General features: G+C 46.9%; 1 protein-coding gene across 1 annotated transcript; it reads right to left on the bottom strand.

Moving 5' to 3' along the window:
• Window positions 1–3337: 3337 nt before the first annotated feature.
• Window positions 3338–15051, bottom strand: MYCBPAP (MYCBP associated protein). The gene is made up of 19 exons (XM_066565614.1): window positions 14991–15051; window positions 14158–14306; window positions 13088–13235; window positions 12883–12986; window positions 12225–12399; window positions 11787–11902; window positions 10960–11110; window positions 10665–10780; window positions 9847–9947; window positions 9108–9219; window positions 8586–8775; window positions 7876–8063; window positions 7178–7324; window positions 6724–7005; window positions 5792–5913; window positions 4948–5063; window positions 4366–4487; window positions 3961–4110; window positions 3338–3488 (listed from the first exon to the last, which is right to left on the bottom strand). The coding sequence occupies exons 1-19, from the start codon at window positions 15034–15036 to the stop codon at window positions 3423–3425; spliced, it is 2601 nt and encodes an 866-aa protein (XP_066421711.1). The 5' UTR covers window positions 15037–15051; the 3' UTR covers window positions 3338–3422.
• Between the last annotated feature and the right edge of the window lie 343 nt (window positions 15052–15394).

Below are 15394 nucleotides of genomic sequence, written 5' to 3'. Positions count from 1 at the left end.
GTTCTTTAAATTAATTTTTTTTTTCTTTTGCTAGGATCTAAATTTGGAGCGGGTTCTTCCCCTGCTCTGAACAGCTCCCGGAGCCTGGCTGGGGCGAGAGAGGGAAGCATCAGATGACATGACAAAATAAGTCATGTCTCTCGATCATTTTAATGCCACCCCCTCTCTCTCGGCCTCTGCCTTCCATTTTAATCACTGACAGCCCTTCAAGTATTATGGATTATATTTAATCTTTTTAATATCACTGACATTTTCCATGAGATGGAAAACATCTCAGGTGTGCTGAGACATTCTTGGGCGGGAGGGGGGGGTCATGCCTTCCTGCTGCTGCTTCCACCAGCCACACAAAATGCTGAGCTGAGATCCATCTTGCCCCCAGGGTTCTGCCTTAGGTCTTCGGGGAGACCATGTGCCCCTGGGGGCTCTGCAGATCTCAGCAGCCTGACATTCCCAACAGGCTGTGGCCGTGCAGGCTGAATAAGCATCTAGTCCCACTCCTAGCTGCAGTGTGGGAAAAGAGGATATCCAGCATCCAAACCCTCTGCAGGTCAGCCCAGAGAACATCCCAGCTCAGGAAGTGGCAGGCATTCTTCACGGCAGCCCAAGCTCCATGGGCTCCATGCTTCCTCTTCCTCCATTCCCAATGCTCCTGATTCACTGTGTCAGATGGTGAGGTAGACAGCTTGCCTTTCTTCAGGCAGTGATTTTTTTATAAGCAAAGTGAACCTCTCCATGGGGAGAACATGCCAGGAGGTGTTTTTGGAGCTGTACAAATGTGGGGTTTCTTTGCGGGGGGTCCCAAAGCCCCACTGTGGGTATAGGACCCAGCAAAGCACTGCTTGCCCTCAGCAGAGCCTGGCTGCTCACCCAGACCCCCTCTGCCATTGGAAATGTACTGTCATCTCCACTTGCCTCATTTTCCTGCAATTCCCCCCCTTCCCATCCTCACTGGTGGTGATGGTGTCTTCAGGCCCCACTCACGTGATGGGTTTGGAATGCAACTCCCAAGGCCAGGAAGGTTGCTCACCTTGGTTATTTAGCAAACACAACACAAATTATTAACACTAATACAAATAATGCCCACGCTTGGGAGAGGAGAAGGAATAATTTCCTTGCCTGGCTGCAAGGACTCAGCCTTACAGTATCCTGCAGAGTGCAGGGCTGACAGCCCTGAGGGTCTTGCTGCTTAGGACAGAGCCCACAGCTCACACTAGGCCTGTAAGTAAGAAGTATATGTTTCTAAAGCTACTCTGTGGAAACCACCTCTAATTCCACTGCAGTTCCTGTTCTGTTACTTCCACAAATCAATGCAAAAGGAAAAAAAAAAAAAATCAGCTGGCTCACAAAAAGCTGCAGCAGCCAGACAGCAGAGTACCACAACTGTTGGCCAGCACATCCTTTCCTGCATGCTCCTTGTACCTCATTCCCTGAGGACACTCTTGTCCAAGGCTAGAAGAGGCACTGGCAATATTTATGACAAAAATTTATGACAAGAAATTAGACTATTCACAGGTTTGTTCTCTTTTGCAGAACTTCTATGCCACCCACCTGCCCTCTGCTATCAGTCTCCTCCCTGGAAGGGACAATGCCAGCACAGGACATTCTTCCATTGTACGTGACTGATGTAAAACTTTCATCTACCCCATGTTGTATTAACAGATTTTCCTGTGGGTAGATGAACACATGGAGCCTGGTTTCAATATGCTGGACTGAAGATATGGATCCATGGAGACATGGATGGGCTTTATCATCCTTTAAGGTAAAACTACCAAATGAAAGGATTCCTGCCTCTCCGACAATCACGTTGCCTCTAGAACATGCAGACTCCCTCCCTCCTAGAAACAGATGGCTTGAGCAGTTTGAGTTGGGCAAATTCACAAAGCTGATAATCATCTCCAGGGAGGCAGGAGCTATTGTCAGAGCCTGTGAGACACACCCCAACTTCAGGCCTTTTTCCTCCTAATTCTCAAAATGTTGCTGAAATTCTCACTCCAGGAATGCTGAGCAGAGACATTCCCTTTGTGGGTCTCTGCCCACTGAGCCACAGGAGGCTTCTGCTGCTACAGAAGCCAAAATGCTTCCCCACACCCCACTATGAGAAAACATCTCAAAAGATGAGGAGCCTCACCTGGCCAGTGAAAAAAACAAGCTGTGTTTTGACATGGTATTGCTGGGAGCCAAGGGGAGAAATAGATCTCTCCCCAGGGACAGCACAGGAGTTAAAATGAGAAAGCAGAAGACACCAATGCAGCAGAAGGAGCAGTCATTTCACACTACATGTGCAGCTGCAAGCCGTGTGCCAGCCCAGGGACAGGGGCATGTGCCCAAGGGGCACACCTGGAGCCACTGAACTCATGGCTGAGCGATGCTGAGCATGGATAGGCATCTGCTGCTTAAGAGCTCCAGTGGGATCACCATCCCCAATTAATGATCTACACTGATGTCATTGCTCTACAGGGCCAAAGCCTTTCTGGGGAATGCTGTCCAGCAACTTTAGCAGGAAGGTGGCACTTACTGACACCAGGCCAAGACAGACCCCACAGAGAGCTCACTCTGCCTCAAGAACCTGCTCCAAGTCCAATGTGCCACATGCAGGCCTGGGATGCCTCCACAAAAAGCCCCATTCCAGCAGTGATGCATACAGATGGAAAATGGTGATGGAGCCCAGACACACAAGGCAGATGGACAGACAGGAGGGGTGGCTCTAACAGGAGGACTTAGCATGGCTCACAACTTTTATAGCACAAATTTCACTCATTTAAGAGTGATTAGTCTTGGAAGGAAGCATGTAAAACCTGGCTCAGAATGGGGTATAGGTACCTGGAGCTCAATGGAAAGAGATGGCAAGATCATCACAAGAAGGAAATCTAAGAGTGCAAAACCAGGCAGGGTGGCACACCCCTTGGGACAGTGTTTTTACTGGGATCCAGAATGCCTTAGAGAAGCCTCCTGTCAGCAAGTCCCAAAGAGAGACTGGACAAGATGCCCAAAATAAGCTAAAACCCAGGATGGATTTGTCTACTCTCCTGGTACCAGTATTCATGAGTACAAGGACATCCTGTTCACTCATCTGCTAGCAAAGCAGAATCAAGACACAAAGAATATACCTCATGTTAACTGGCACTTTTAAATTCTCCTTTAGCAGAAATACCAGTATTTTCCAGTCTTAATGTTTTCTGAGTGGTGCTACTTCTTGACTTGTCTCTTCTTGGCAAGCATCATCTGTAGCAGTAACAGATGATCTAGCAATAGTCTCACATCACAGTGTGTCAGAAAAGAAGCAGCCCGGTATTTGTAACCACTGAATCACTTCAGAAAGAAGAATCTCCACTCCATCTGTGTAAATATGGTTATTTATTTTATTTTTTTAAAAGCAAGTATATTTCTACATACAAAGGGCTTCACTCCCACTTCAGAGCATGTTACTGCTTTAGATCCTCAAATAAAGACACCATTTTGCTCACCATTGAATCCAGCAGCCTGTAAACCTGCAGAAATTCAAAGACAGCTGCAGTGAAAACACATGAGGAAATCTTGAGGCTGAGATTGACAGAGATGGTTTCTGAGGTACATTTTCATATGGGCACTCACACAACCACATAGAAGTGGGAGCCTGCTGCTGTCAGAGCTCTAGTAATAACTTCCCTGGCTATGAAGTGTGTTTAACATTATCTGAGATACAATTAATTCAGCTGATCCCTCCAGAGTCTGCAAGCAATGCTAAAGACATCCCAGATAGAAGTCCCGCATGTGGCTATGTGATGGCTGGATTTCTGCTAACAGATTCCAGGCTGAAACAAATTAATTTGGATTTCACACTTACCTTGCTGCAGCACAAGGGACATATGTCTGCCAGTTTTCTGAGTTTAACAAAATGCTTGCCTCTCCCCCTGAGCCTCAGTGTGCCTTACAAGAAAAGAACAAAACCCTGACAACGATACAAGCTTTGGTTAGACTCACTTCAATGTAGAGCTTTTCCCGGTATGTTTCAAGTGAAATAGAGTCCACCTGCTCCTGAACAGGTTCTGCCCCAACTGTAGTTGCAGCTTCCTCTTTCACCTTCTGCTTCTCATATCTTCCTTTGATGGACTCTACTCCTCCTTTCACGACCTGCACAGAAATGGAAGATACTTGATTCTCATCTTTTGCTTTCAGCTTTCTGCTGCCTGAATGATCCTAATCAGGGACAGACCAAGGAAAAATGGGACGTAGGTCAGGACACTGATCAGACTGCTTCAAGATGCATCTCCCAGCAGCAGCACCTCTTTCACTGGGTTGGAAATTAGTTCAAACTGAGGATACACAACCTCAGGATGATCACACTGTTCCCAGCACTCAAGGTTCACCAGGCATCCCAACACCTACTGCTTTCTCCTTTCCTGATGTCCCTCTACTTTTTTTGCCTTCTTTATCCTTTTTCTCTTCTTTCTTAGTAGCTATTTTGTCTTCCTTTCCTCCTTTTTTTGCTCCTCCTTGCTTTACTTCCTCTACAAAAGAAAGGATTTCAATTAACCAAAAGCATCCACACATCCAGAAAGTCCATCCCACTGCACTAGCACAGTGGGAATGTGATACTTTTGCAATATATTATACTCTTTTTGTTAATCTGAGATGTACTGCACTGAAAAACAATACCTTGAAGACTTCTTTGTTTAAATAAGGTATGAAGAGGTCTCATTGAGGCAGAATTTGCTGGGTCAGTCTGTATGAAAACCATGGCTAGACCTAGCTGAATTAAAAGGCTTTTTTTGTGGGGATTTTTTTTCCTGATGCCAAACCACGGATCCCAATTAGTATTGTTACTGTCACACAATCTGCCAATTATTTTCCTGATGCTTCTTCCTCAGGGAGACATGTTGAAATTGACATTTCAGTTCAAATTCATCATGTTTTCTGCATTTCCAACAGCCCACAGAAAGCAGTTGCTGTGCTAAAACCACCATTTACCTGTTTCCTCTGGAACAGCTTCTGCATAGACATCTTTCTTAATAAAACCAAGCACGGATCTCAGCCTCAGAGAGTGATTCACCAAGTCATCAATTGCTCCACGCCACAGCTGGAGGCTGAGAAAATGGTCAGGATCAGAAGGGAGACAGTGCAGCAACTGCCACTTGGTTTGACCCTGTGCCCAGAAGTGAAGGCACCTTATAGCTGACAGCTGCCCTGTGCAACTAAACCAACAAAACAGCACCCACTGTCCAAATATCTGTGCAGGGGGATGCTAAATTGCTTTCTTCATGTTAGAGCCCTCTGAGGTCTCAATGGTTTGCATATCAACAGTCTTCCAGGAACCCATAAATATTACTGTGAAACTAGGTCTGCTCTTCAACATGACACACATTGGTAAATCTACCTGCTCTGTGTTTACCAAGAGGAACCTGCATCCTTCTAATTTAGAAGCAGCTCAAAGCTGTTGATGTGTTTACAGTCTGAAAGCCTGAGCAAAGAACAGAGAGACTGTATGAGGGAGGAGACAGTTATCTGAGTAAAAGGGTACAGAAAATACCCAAAGGTTTCATAAATACAGACTGGAATAGTCTTGCCAGAAATAATCTTGTACACTCTCCAAAATTACATGCATTTAATATTCTAAACTTATCTCCAGGAAAAAAAAAGGCATTTGGGTCCTAGACAGCTGCTACAATTAAGCTATAAAAAACCAGAGTGTAAAGATGACTTCTAGACCTCCTATAATTATGTGCACTCTGAATCACAACACTTGCAAGAGAGCTTGCTGAGGCTGTTGATCACACAATGTTTTCACAAGCTTTTCCTTGCAAAGGTAACCCACCAGAGTGGATACAGAAGGTCTAACTGAGTTGGTCTCTGTTCAACACAAAGCTCCAGAGCAGCCTTATTGAGCTGGGTCAGTGCTTCTTCCTGCTGCTCCTCCCCGGAGATTGACATTATAGCCTGTGAGAGAAAATTCACAGGGGCTGTGGAACACTTCTCAGTCTTTATTCCCAGTCCCTGAGCTCAGTGGAGCAGCCCACAGCTCTCTTCCTGGACACCGGTCTGAAACCAGGCTGCACTGGGCACTTACACACCCAGATGGGGCTTCCTACACAGCTAGGATATGGCCAAGATACCCAAGATCTGCAGAACAAACCCAGATTCCCTCACCAGACCGCTATTAAGTCCCTTTGCAGCTTCAGGTGTTCTGGGAAACAGGGATTCCATCAAGCTAGAAGGCTCCCTAGTAAAGCTTAGTTATAAAAGCAACAGAGAGATTTCCAAGAGAGCACTACAGAAAAACCATTGACAGAATCCAAAGCACTCTTGCTTTAATAAAAGGAGGTCTGTATTTTATCCACAGCCTGTCATGAGTGCCCCCCTAGTTCTCTGATGAATAGGAAGGGCTCTCCAAGGAGAAGAGCCCTTGGGGGAGCTACAGGAGGCTGTAAGCCCAGCCTGCCCCCACATTCAATCCTGGGATGACAGAGAGCTAACAGGGGGAAGAGCTTAAAATATCTATTATATTGTGTGCTTCTCTTTTCTTCTTCACACAACAGCCCACAAAGCCTCTCTTGGGAATCTCTTTACAAGAGCACTGAGGGTGTGGTCAGCAGAGCCAACACACATCATAAATCTTGCAAACTCCCAGCATATTGGCAGCAGCCCTTTGGGTGGGCCCACACTGGGGTAGGCTGGGCTGTTTGTAGGGGAATTAACACACCATCTGGTATCTGGTTCCCATCAGCTTGTGGGAACAGAGGTTCCCACCTGTTTAAAGTCCTCGAGGGAAAGGTTCCATCCTGAAGGACCTGCTTCTTCCTCCTCAGTGCTCTTTTCCCTTGGAGCATCCTCTAATGTGTGCTTCCCACATGGGAGCTCAGTGGTGCTGCTCCAGACAGAGGAAGGCTCCAAGGTGCTCTTCTGATACTCCATGTCCTCTGCAGTGCTCCTCTGGCCCAAGGGCACTTCCTCCTCCAAGACTGAAGGCACAGTCAGGTGCTGTCTCCATAGTTTATGCAGCTGCTTTACCACTTGATGCTGATAATGCAACTGTGACAATGGGGGAAAAGGTAAACATGAGCTGCATCTTCTCTCTTCAAATCCAGCTGTTAAAGCCTCCATGGCAGACTGCCAGCTCCAGAATCCCAGGGACGCAGCAGCCCCATGGGTCTGCCCTCCCCACTTATTTCAGTTGTGCAGTCCATCCAATAGCAAACATCACCTCGGGATTTTTCCTGTGGAACAGCTCTTCCTCTGTGACACAGGCATCCACAGGAGATGGGGTGCGTTCGGGTGTCCGAATTGGCTTAAGAAGTTCATTCAGGCTTTCTTTCACTATAGAAGCACCTTCTCGAGCAGCCAGCTCACTCTGAGACACCACAACAAGAACAACATGTGTGAGTCCCCATTCCATATGCAAACACACAAACTCAGTCCCACCTGTAACCACACTATTCATTATACAGAGTTACAAGGACACGAACAACTGCAAACCCTGCTGAGCAGAGCAATACTTCCAACAGCTTTTCAAATAAACTCTACAAATCCTGCCCCCAAACTATACTTTTCAAAGCATAGTGTAATTTTCAATTTATACCTTAACTGCTATCAGTACAACAGTCAATCCCCTTCCCATTAAGTAAATAATGAAATTAATTACCAACAGAAATTTCATTCTTTAAAGGACCAGTGTGAACACTTTAGGAGACACAGTCATGTCTTTAGTAACAACATTACAATAGACTGCAGAGTTCCTCATGTCATTTAGCAAACCTGCTCAAGTATGTGCAGACATTCTGTAAATCTCACTCTCAGCAGTAATTGCACAACAATAAAAATACCATGTTGTCCACTCCCACCCTTATCCTCTATTTGCATATAAAGTTCAAAGCTCAGTTACCCAGCTACATGCTTGGTTACCTCCAATTTCTCTCTGAAGTCAGCCAATTTATCCTCATACACAGCAATTCCCCAAAGGGTCACCTGAAGCAGAGCTCCTCCTAATAACAGGGGATGTGTCCTAAATTCCCAGGGCTCGCTGAAAATGCCTGCTCTCTCTGACTTGAAAATAAAAGAAAACCTCCGAGTTTCTCCAGGCAAAATTACACCTGAAATAAGAGAGAAAATGCATTGGGTGTGCAAGAGGCCACCTGGTTAGCCTGACCCTTTTCCAACACCATCCCAAGTGTCCTTATCTCTCTAGGAGACTCTTTCCCCATAGTTTAGCTGGTTATCACACTTCATCCAGCTATCATTCTCCTCCCAGAGTTACTCTCAGTCTCTATGTTCCTGAACTGGCCTTATTTCCATTGCACTCTCCTTCTACAGCAAGCTCAGTCTTCTCTCCAGAAGATTATTACCCATTTGCCACCAGAAAATTATTCACTTCTCAATATTCCACCCATTTACACTCAGAGCAGAAGCAACCTCCTTTCCTTTAAGTTCCAGGAGAGGGATCTGCCTTGCACAGCTCTTTTGGGGTGAGTCAGCTCTGACACCCAGGGTGGCTTCCTCAGGAGAAATCACCCAGCAGTGCTCTGCCATTAGTCAGACTCCACATCCCAGGTAACTCCCAAATTCCTGCTCTATGCTTGAGGTACAAAGGTCTTGGAGACCAGCAGGTCTCATACCTGGTCTGGTATCAAAGTAAAAGCAGGGCACTCTCCTCCCCTTGGTTTCTCTGGAGGGGATCTGCTGGGGAAGCCTCATCCAGTTGTACCAAATGGAAGCTCTGCCATCATTGGTCACTGTCAGGAAGCTTTCAGCCTTCTCGCTAGCCAGAGTCTCAAAGGTGAGGCGGGCAGCAATACCAATTTCCTTCTACAAGGAAGAGAAACAATTTCTACTCTATCTGGTGGGATTTATCCTGCAAGAACTCATAGCTCAAATAAGGGGTTAAGCCTTGGTAGGAGAACTTGTAAGGCAAGTCCAAAGAAGTAGCCATTTTACAGACAATGCCTGGGAATCTGAACAGCACATCACAACCAGAGCCCTTCTGTTCCTAGATCTCTCTGGAGCAAATACAGGGATATTCTACTATGTTCAGAGTAAGTCCCCCATTCTGTGGCTTTGGGATGACAGTTATTGTGCAACTGTGACTTGGGAGCTCAAATAGGCTTAGCTTGACTAAACAGTTGAAATCTCACAATTACCCTGCAAGCAGTGATGCCCTTGATCCAACGAGCAGGCTCGCCACAGAAAACTAAAGATGGAACCTTTTCAGCTTCTGGAACCTCAGTGAAGGAGTCACCTAAGGGGTCACTGCTAAAGAAAACAAAAGCCAGCATTTTCATGGAATGAAATTCACTTCCAGAGAGGGGAGAACCAGGGGTGAATTACAAGACCCTGTAAGAAATAATCCCATTTATTATTTTCTCACACAGTACTCTCTTTAGGGACAGAGCCCTGCAGACGTGGTGGACCCACCTAGCTACGTGTCACTGGCAAAGAGGACAGGACAGCCAAAATATTAAAGAATGAGACCTGTCTAAGTACATGAGTGAAAAAGGACAAGAGGCTCTCAGGCTGTGCCTGTTACAGATGGACAGGATGGGGAAAACTAGGAAAGTAATGACGGAAGGCTAGAAAAATTCAATCAAATAGAGGTAATTGAGAGTAGAATCCCACCCTGCCTGATCTAAGCTCTGAAGCCACACAGAGTGAAGACTGGAGGAAGAACCTCAACAAAACTTTTCTCTGATTCTTGCTCCTTAGACACAAGGCTCCCAGGCACAAAGGCTCCTAGATCTGGTGATTATAATATAAGAATATGCCTTTTATTGTGTCCCAGTGGAGACTTGTCTCCATTCTGGATAAGAACAGCTAAGGATATCCTCACAGACTGATGTTGCACACCCAAAATTCTTTATTTTGCCACAAAGTAGAACTTACAGGATCTCAATCTCTTCAGAAATGGCGGTATGTAGAAAAGCCTTAGTTGAGACAGATGTGAAAGGCTGCCCTTTCCCAATCACCTCCAGTCCTTCCAGATCCTGGACATACACAGAAATTATCAACTCACAGTTGCTCTTTTACACAGAAAGGACATTAAAACACCAGACAAATGCACCAACTCAGCCAAGTAAAGTGAAGTTGTGATATCTTGCTCCTACAATGGTTTTTAGAGGCATCCAAAGGATGCTCAAGGGACACGGAAAAGAACCAATTCTGAGATTCCCAAGAATCCTAGATGACTGCATTCCCCACTAGCAGTGATACAGGAGAGAACATGCAGAAGGACACAGAGAAAGTGTCCTTCACATGTTCCTCATCCTCAGAGACAGGTTTCAAAGACAGAAAAAGTGAGGTTTGTTCTGTTTGCAGGAGGAGGGGCCACCTGCCTTCAGGAGATTATTTCAGAGTCTGTCTTCCACATGGGTAAAGATCTCTTCCCTCTGCCCCACAGCACTAAATCAAAGTCCTGCACCACTACTTGGCAGGTTTTTCTTTGCCTGGGTCCTGGAAGTTGCATGCTGCTGGTTTGGGGTCCCATTCTGAGGCCCCTAGACCACTCCATGCAGCACTTCAGGAGGTCAGACAACTCTTTCATAGGTGTGGCCCTTTGGAAATATGGGAACTTCCACAAAAAAACACTGCGGGACCAAGTTTTAGTTTCCTAATGCTTTTTTCAGATCCAACTCCTGACAATTTTCTTACTCTACAGCACCTGACAAGAGACACAACCAATGTCCTTGTTCCTCTGGTCTTACCGGCTTATAAAAGCCCAGCTCCTCTAGGAGAGATTTTAGCTCCTGCCGTCGATGTTTCAGGAAAAGACTCTTATCCCAGTTTAGGTGGCAAGGAATCTTCTTCGGAGGCTTCAGACCTGTGGAAATACCAATACAAGAGCTCACTCTCTACACACCCACACGCCTAATCAAATGTCATTCTCTGCCAAACTTTAGCCTTGTAGTGTTTTAAAGAGGAGGCTCAACAGGGAAGGAGCTGCTTCTTCACACTTGTGCCCCATTTCTTTGGAATCACCTCTCTGCAGTGTTCCCTTACCTGTTTCCCTCTGGACAGTTCGGGGTTTCCCCACATGAGTGAGTGGTTCTGGGTGCCCACATTCTGTCCGGGTCAGGGTCAGAGTCAGCCCGGTGAGTTCATCCCCAATTTGCTCAGGAAGGCTCCAGAACTCGCTTCCCACTCGGTATCCCTAGGGTGGGAAACAAGGCTCCCACTGATTGTTGTGGATAATGGTGCAACTACCTGCTATTTTCAGAGGCACTTGAAGCTAAAAAGAAGAGGTCTAACCCTGACTATACGAGCATTTTAAAAGTCTATGAATTATCCATTTCCGCTGAGGAAGCCAAAATTTCTATCAGGCTGCTGTCAAAGATGAACTTTCTTCTATCTAGTGCACATGAAGGTTGAATGATATTAAAATAAAGCCTCACACAAATGCAAATTCTTTGACAGTGCTATAAATGTGAAAAAAAAATTAACATGATACTCCCATAACCCTCCTGTCTTACCCATGCCCTTTTCTCCATGGCAATTACTAAAATCCAAGCCCGAAGCTATCAGATATTTCTGCCCCTGGAACAACAATTGTGACATGTTCCTATGCCACTTCCCAGGGCACAACAGTCTTTAGTGAGAATCATGAAATGCCACTTGCTCATCACCACTTTCCCCTGGCTGGTATGGATAGCACAGTTCAGGTTTTTATTTTCATGTCCCTGAAAGCTCTGCTCAGACACCAAGCTGAAGGATTCAGAGTGGCTTTGATAAACATCTCCTGACAGCACTTCAGAGACTGACTTAGAAGAGTGTCTGTGCTGTGTGGCAAGAGCAGCACAATCAGGACACACAGGAAGTGGGGCTCTCACCTTTCCAGGAAATAGGGCAGGGAGACTCTGGTCAATGAGGTCACGTTCTTCCTGGATTTGCCTGTAATTGTCTGACATGTTCATCAGCAATTCATTCTCTGGCTTGTGAAGAATTTCTATAAATGAAAAACATCAAATCATTGGTGCTGCACTTCTGGACACACCCTTTGCCACTTTTATTGTTCACCTGTAACCCACTTACACTGTTCCCTGCCAAATCCACTGCCCTCTCCCCAGCCAGAGCCACCAGCTCACCTTTCCACCACATCCAGAGCAAACAGCATGAGCAGCGGGAGCTCTGAGAACATGGAATTAGACTGCAATGGCAATGAGATTAACCCTGGTGGGCAATGACTAGTGCAATTTGAGGTGGCAACATCAAACTTCTCCACCTGCACACAGAATTTCATAGAATGAGACCTCCTTAGCTTTTCTCACCTCCTAGGTGTTTCTCCTGCTTTTTCCTCATTGCCATATGATGGCTCCAGTTCTGGAAAGCTTTGTTCTCTGCTAGTTGGGCCTGATGTGCCTTTGCTTTCTCCTCTCCTCCATGTTCCTCTTCTAAAGCTGCTGCAGTAACATCTGGATGAGGAACCTTAATAGCATCTGCTAGCTGATGAGAAATGAAACATTAAATGAACCTCTCCATGCACACCAAAACAGGAATGGAAGAGGGGAGAAGAATTCTTCAGATTGACTGCACTGTTACATTAGCAATCTGAGAGGAAGGAAACCAGGGCAGTGGGGACACACTAAGATACAATGGAAGTGTTTATCTGAGTAATGAAACTCCAGCAATGGCATTGCTGCAACACCAGCTCTTCCCTGACACCATCAGCAGGGCACATAGGGAAGAGGAAGCCTGTGTAATTGTTCCCTCCATGACCTGGTCCTGCACACAGGACTCCAAAACCTGATGGTGCAGTTTCTCCAAAGGCAAACCCTCCCCCAGAGTGTGATGAGGCTGGAAAAACCACACCTCAGGCCTGCCCTGTTCCTGATAGGTGCCAAAAAGCATCGAAAGGTACTGCAGGCACCACACTCTACCTCTGGAAAAGTGCTATGCAGAACCATTTTCCTAACTCTGCAAACCAACCTGAGTGTTTCTTTTGGCCAAGGCTTCCATCCTTAACTCCTGGAGACTTCCCAAAATATGATGAGGGAGGATCTCTTCACAGCCATCATCAAACTGTCTTGATCCTACAACATACATATAAAAATACCCAACCCCAGAGGCGGGTCACTAAAATTTGGCTTAGCAAAACCAAAACCCAGAGGTAAGATGTGAAGTTGAACCCTACCAGGAAAAGTCAGTGGTCCCCTGGGTGCCTTGGGGGGAACAGGATGTGCTACGAGATGTGCCACTTCCTTGGGTCGGTATTTTCGGACAAGGTAATTCTTCCGAACTGGAATTCTCCCAGCATCACGCGCAAGGCGTGGAGGATGAAGCTTCAGGAAGTAAACAGTCAAAGTGCAGTTAGGTACACACTGACTCACCTTTATTCCATCTGATCCTTTTAGGATATACACAGTAGTCATATCAGTACACTTCCGGTAAGGGTGCTGCGAGTCCTGGATAGGGACTTTTCACATGGACATGTAACAACAGGACAAGGAAGAAATGGATTCAAAGTAGACAAAGAAGAGTAAGTTTAGATTACACATTAGGAAAAATTCTTCTCTGTGAAGGTAGTGAGGCCCTGGCACAGGGTGCCCAGAGAAGCTGTGGCTGCCCCATCCCTGGAAGTGTCCAAGGCCAGGCTGGATGGGGATTGGAACAACTTGGAATAGTGGAAGGTGTCCCTGTCCATGGCAGGGGGGGTGGAAATAGAGGAGTTTTAAGGTTCTTTCCAAGCCAAATCTTCTATGATTCTTCCCCTACAAGACACCTTAAACAGCTGTGCAGATACCACCTCAGTTACTGTCTTACTTCTCTGGATCTTGGTTTATAACAGGGGCACAAAAGGAGAGTTTTAAATCACTTTCCAGAAGAGATTTCTGCTTCTGTGTCACTCAAATGCTTCCACTCACACACTGTGATCTGAGTTTTGGAAGGAAAGCCATGAGAGCTACTAAACAACTTACAGGTCTTATTGCATCAGAAAGTTGAAGATGTAATTTTGAAGATACAGATGACTTATCCTTCCATTTGAAGGGACTCTATAGGCACCTATAATCCTTTACTTTTAGCAACTGAACCTGATGACCTGACATTTTATCATGATAAAAAACCTGACAGACAAAATGGCATGAGAACTCAGCTGCAGGAGTGACATTTGGCTTAAGTAAATGGGCAGCATCCTCTGTTAAACACCCAACAGGAGTGTCTGTTAAGGCAGCTGTTTCTAGCAGTAAAAATACTCATACATACTTTCTCCAGGTCCTCCGCCTTAATTTCAAGTGCCTGGATGTCCTCTCCTTGCAGAATATATGGAACAAGCTCAGGCTCAGGCTCAGGCTCAGGCTCAGGCTCTTCTACAGTTGTTGAACAGGGTTGTTCAAAAGTCTTTTCCTTCCTGCCTAAAAAAAACAGATGAAGAGACTTCTTCAGTCTCCCAAAAGGACCATATTCCTCTCAGGCTGGTTAATGCTTTCCAGCTGAACTATGTTTTGGGATTATTTCTCTTTAACGTTGCAACAAACAATAAATTCAGCATTTCTTGTAATTGAAAGAGTGAACCTCTGAGAAGCTGCAAAGACCAAAGTGGGTCAAGTAGGAGTGAATTGTCTCACACTTTATTCAGATGAAAGACAACGGTAAGATAAATGCAAATAAATACAGATCCCTGCAGGTGGAACAACGCATTCCTGGGAAGTTTCCAACTGTAGCTGCAAGTACAAGCACACAGGTTCCCTGCGCTCACCCAGCACGACTCGGATAACAAAGCACTGGGTTTCAAAAGCTGTTCGGTGGCACAACAGCTCTGAAATACAAACGGGTGCGGGGCAGCTCCTCCGGCACCTGCGGGCCAAGCCGAACTCAGCGGCTGTTCCCCCTTAACCTGCGGGCCCCTCCCGGTGGGACCTGATGCTTTTAAAACCAAAACCACGAAAATAATGACAGGAGGTCACTGGCGGGGGAAGGGGCTGGTTCCGGCCGCTTCAACCGCGGCCCCGCCGAGGCCGCAGGCCCGGCCTGGCCCGGCCCGGCCTGGCCCGGCCCGGCCCGGCCGCTGCTGAGCCGCACCCTGCTCCCCGCCGTACCAGGAGGACTCCGATTCCGAGACCGACCTCCCCCCCGCGACGCCATGTCCCGGCCACCGGCACCGCGCCCGCCTCGCCGCAGGCCGCGATAGGCCGCGATAGGCCGCGATAGGGCGCGATAGGGCGCGCGGGCGGCAGCGGCCTCGGGCACCGCCTCCTGCTGGGGCTCCGCGGTACCGCTCCCCCGGGCGGGGCCCGGCATGCGCATGCGCCGCCTGCCGGCACGCATGCGCGGTGCTGCTGCGACACGGCCGGGGACAAGGGGACATTGAGGATCTTGAGAGGCTGGGGCTCCGGGACCCCGAACACTGGGCTAGAACAGAGGGTGGCGGGGCACCGGGATCCGCGGACACAGCAGGATACTGGGGTGCCGGGACTCCAGAATACCCGCACACCAGAGACAC

Source organism: Molothrus aeneus, chromosome 25, assembly GCF_037042795.1.
Source record: "Molothrus aeneus isolate 106 chromosome 25, BPBGC_Maene_1.0, whole genome shotgun sequence".
Taxonomy (NCBI): domain Eukaryota; kingdom Metazoa; phylum Chordata; class Aves; order Passeriformes; family Icteridae; genus Molothrus; species Molothrus aeneus.
Note: the sequence above shows the minus strand (reverse complement) of the source record. Positions and strands in the feature narration are given on the sequence as shown.

Excerpts from the sequence above, each read along its gene's own strand:
- MYCBPAP (XM_066565614.1), bottom strand. The coding sequence starts at position 15,036 with ATGGCGTCGCGGGGGGGAGGTCGGTCTCGGAATCGGAGTCCTCCTG. Across the intron at positions 11,903-12,224 it reads GCAGGAGAAACACCTAGGAG|AAATTCTTCACAAGCCAGAG; the intron begins GTGAGAAAAGCT and ends TTTCATTTATAG. Across the intron at positions 7,006-7,177 it reads TCCACAGGAAAAATCCCGAG|TTGCATTATCAGCATCAAGT; the intron begins GTGATGTTTGCT and ends CCATTGTCACAG.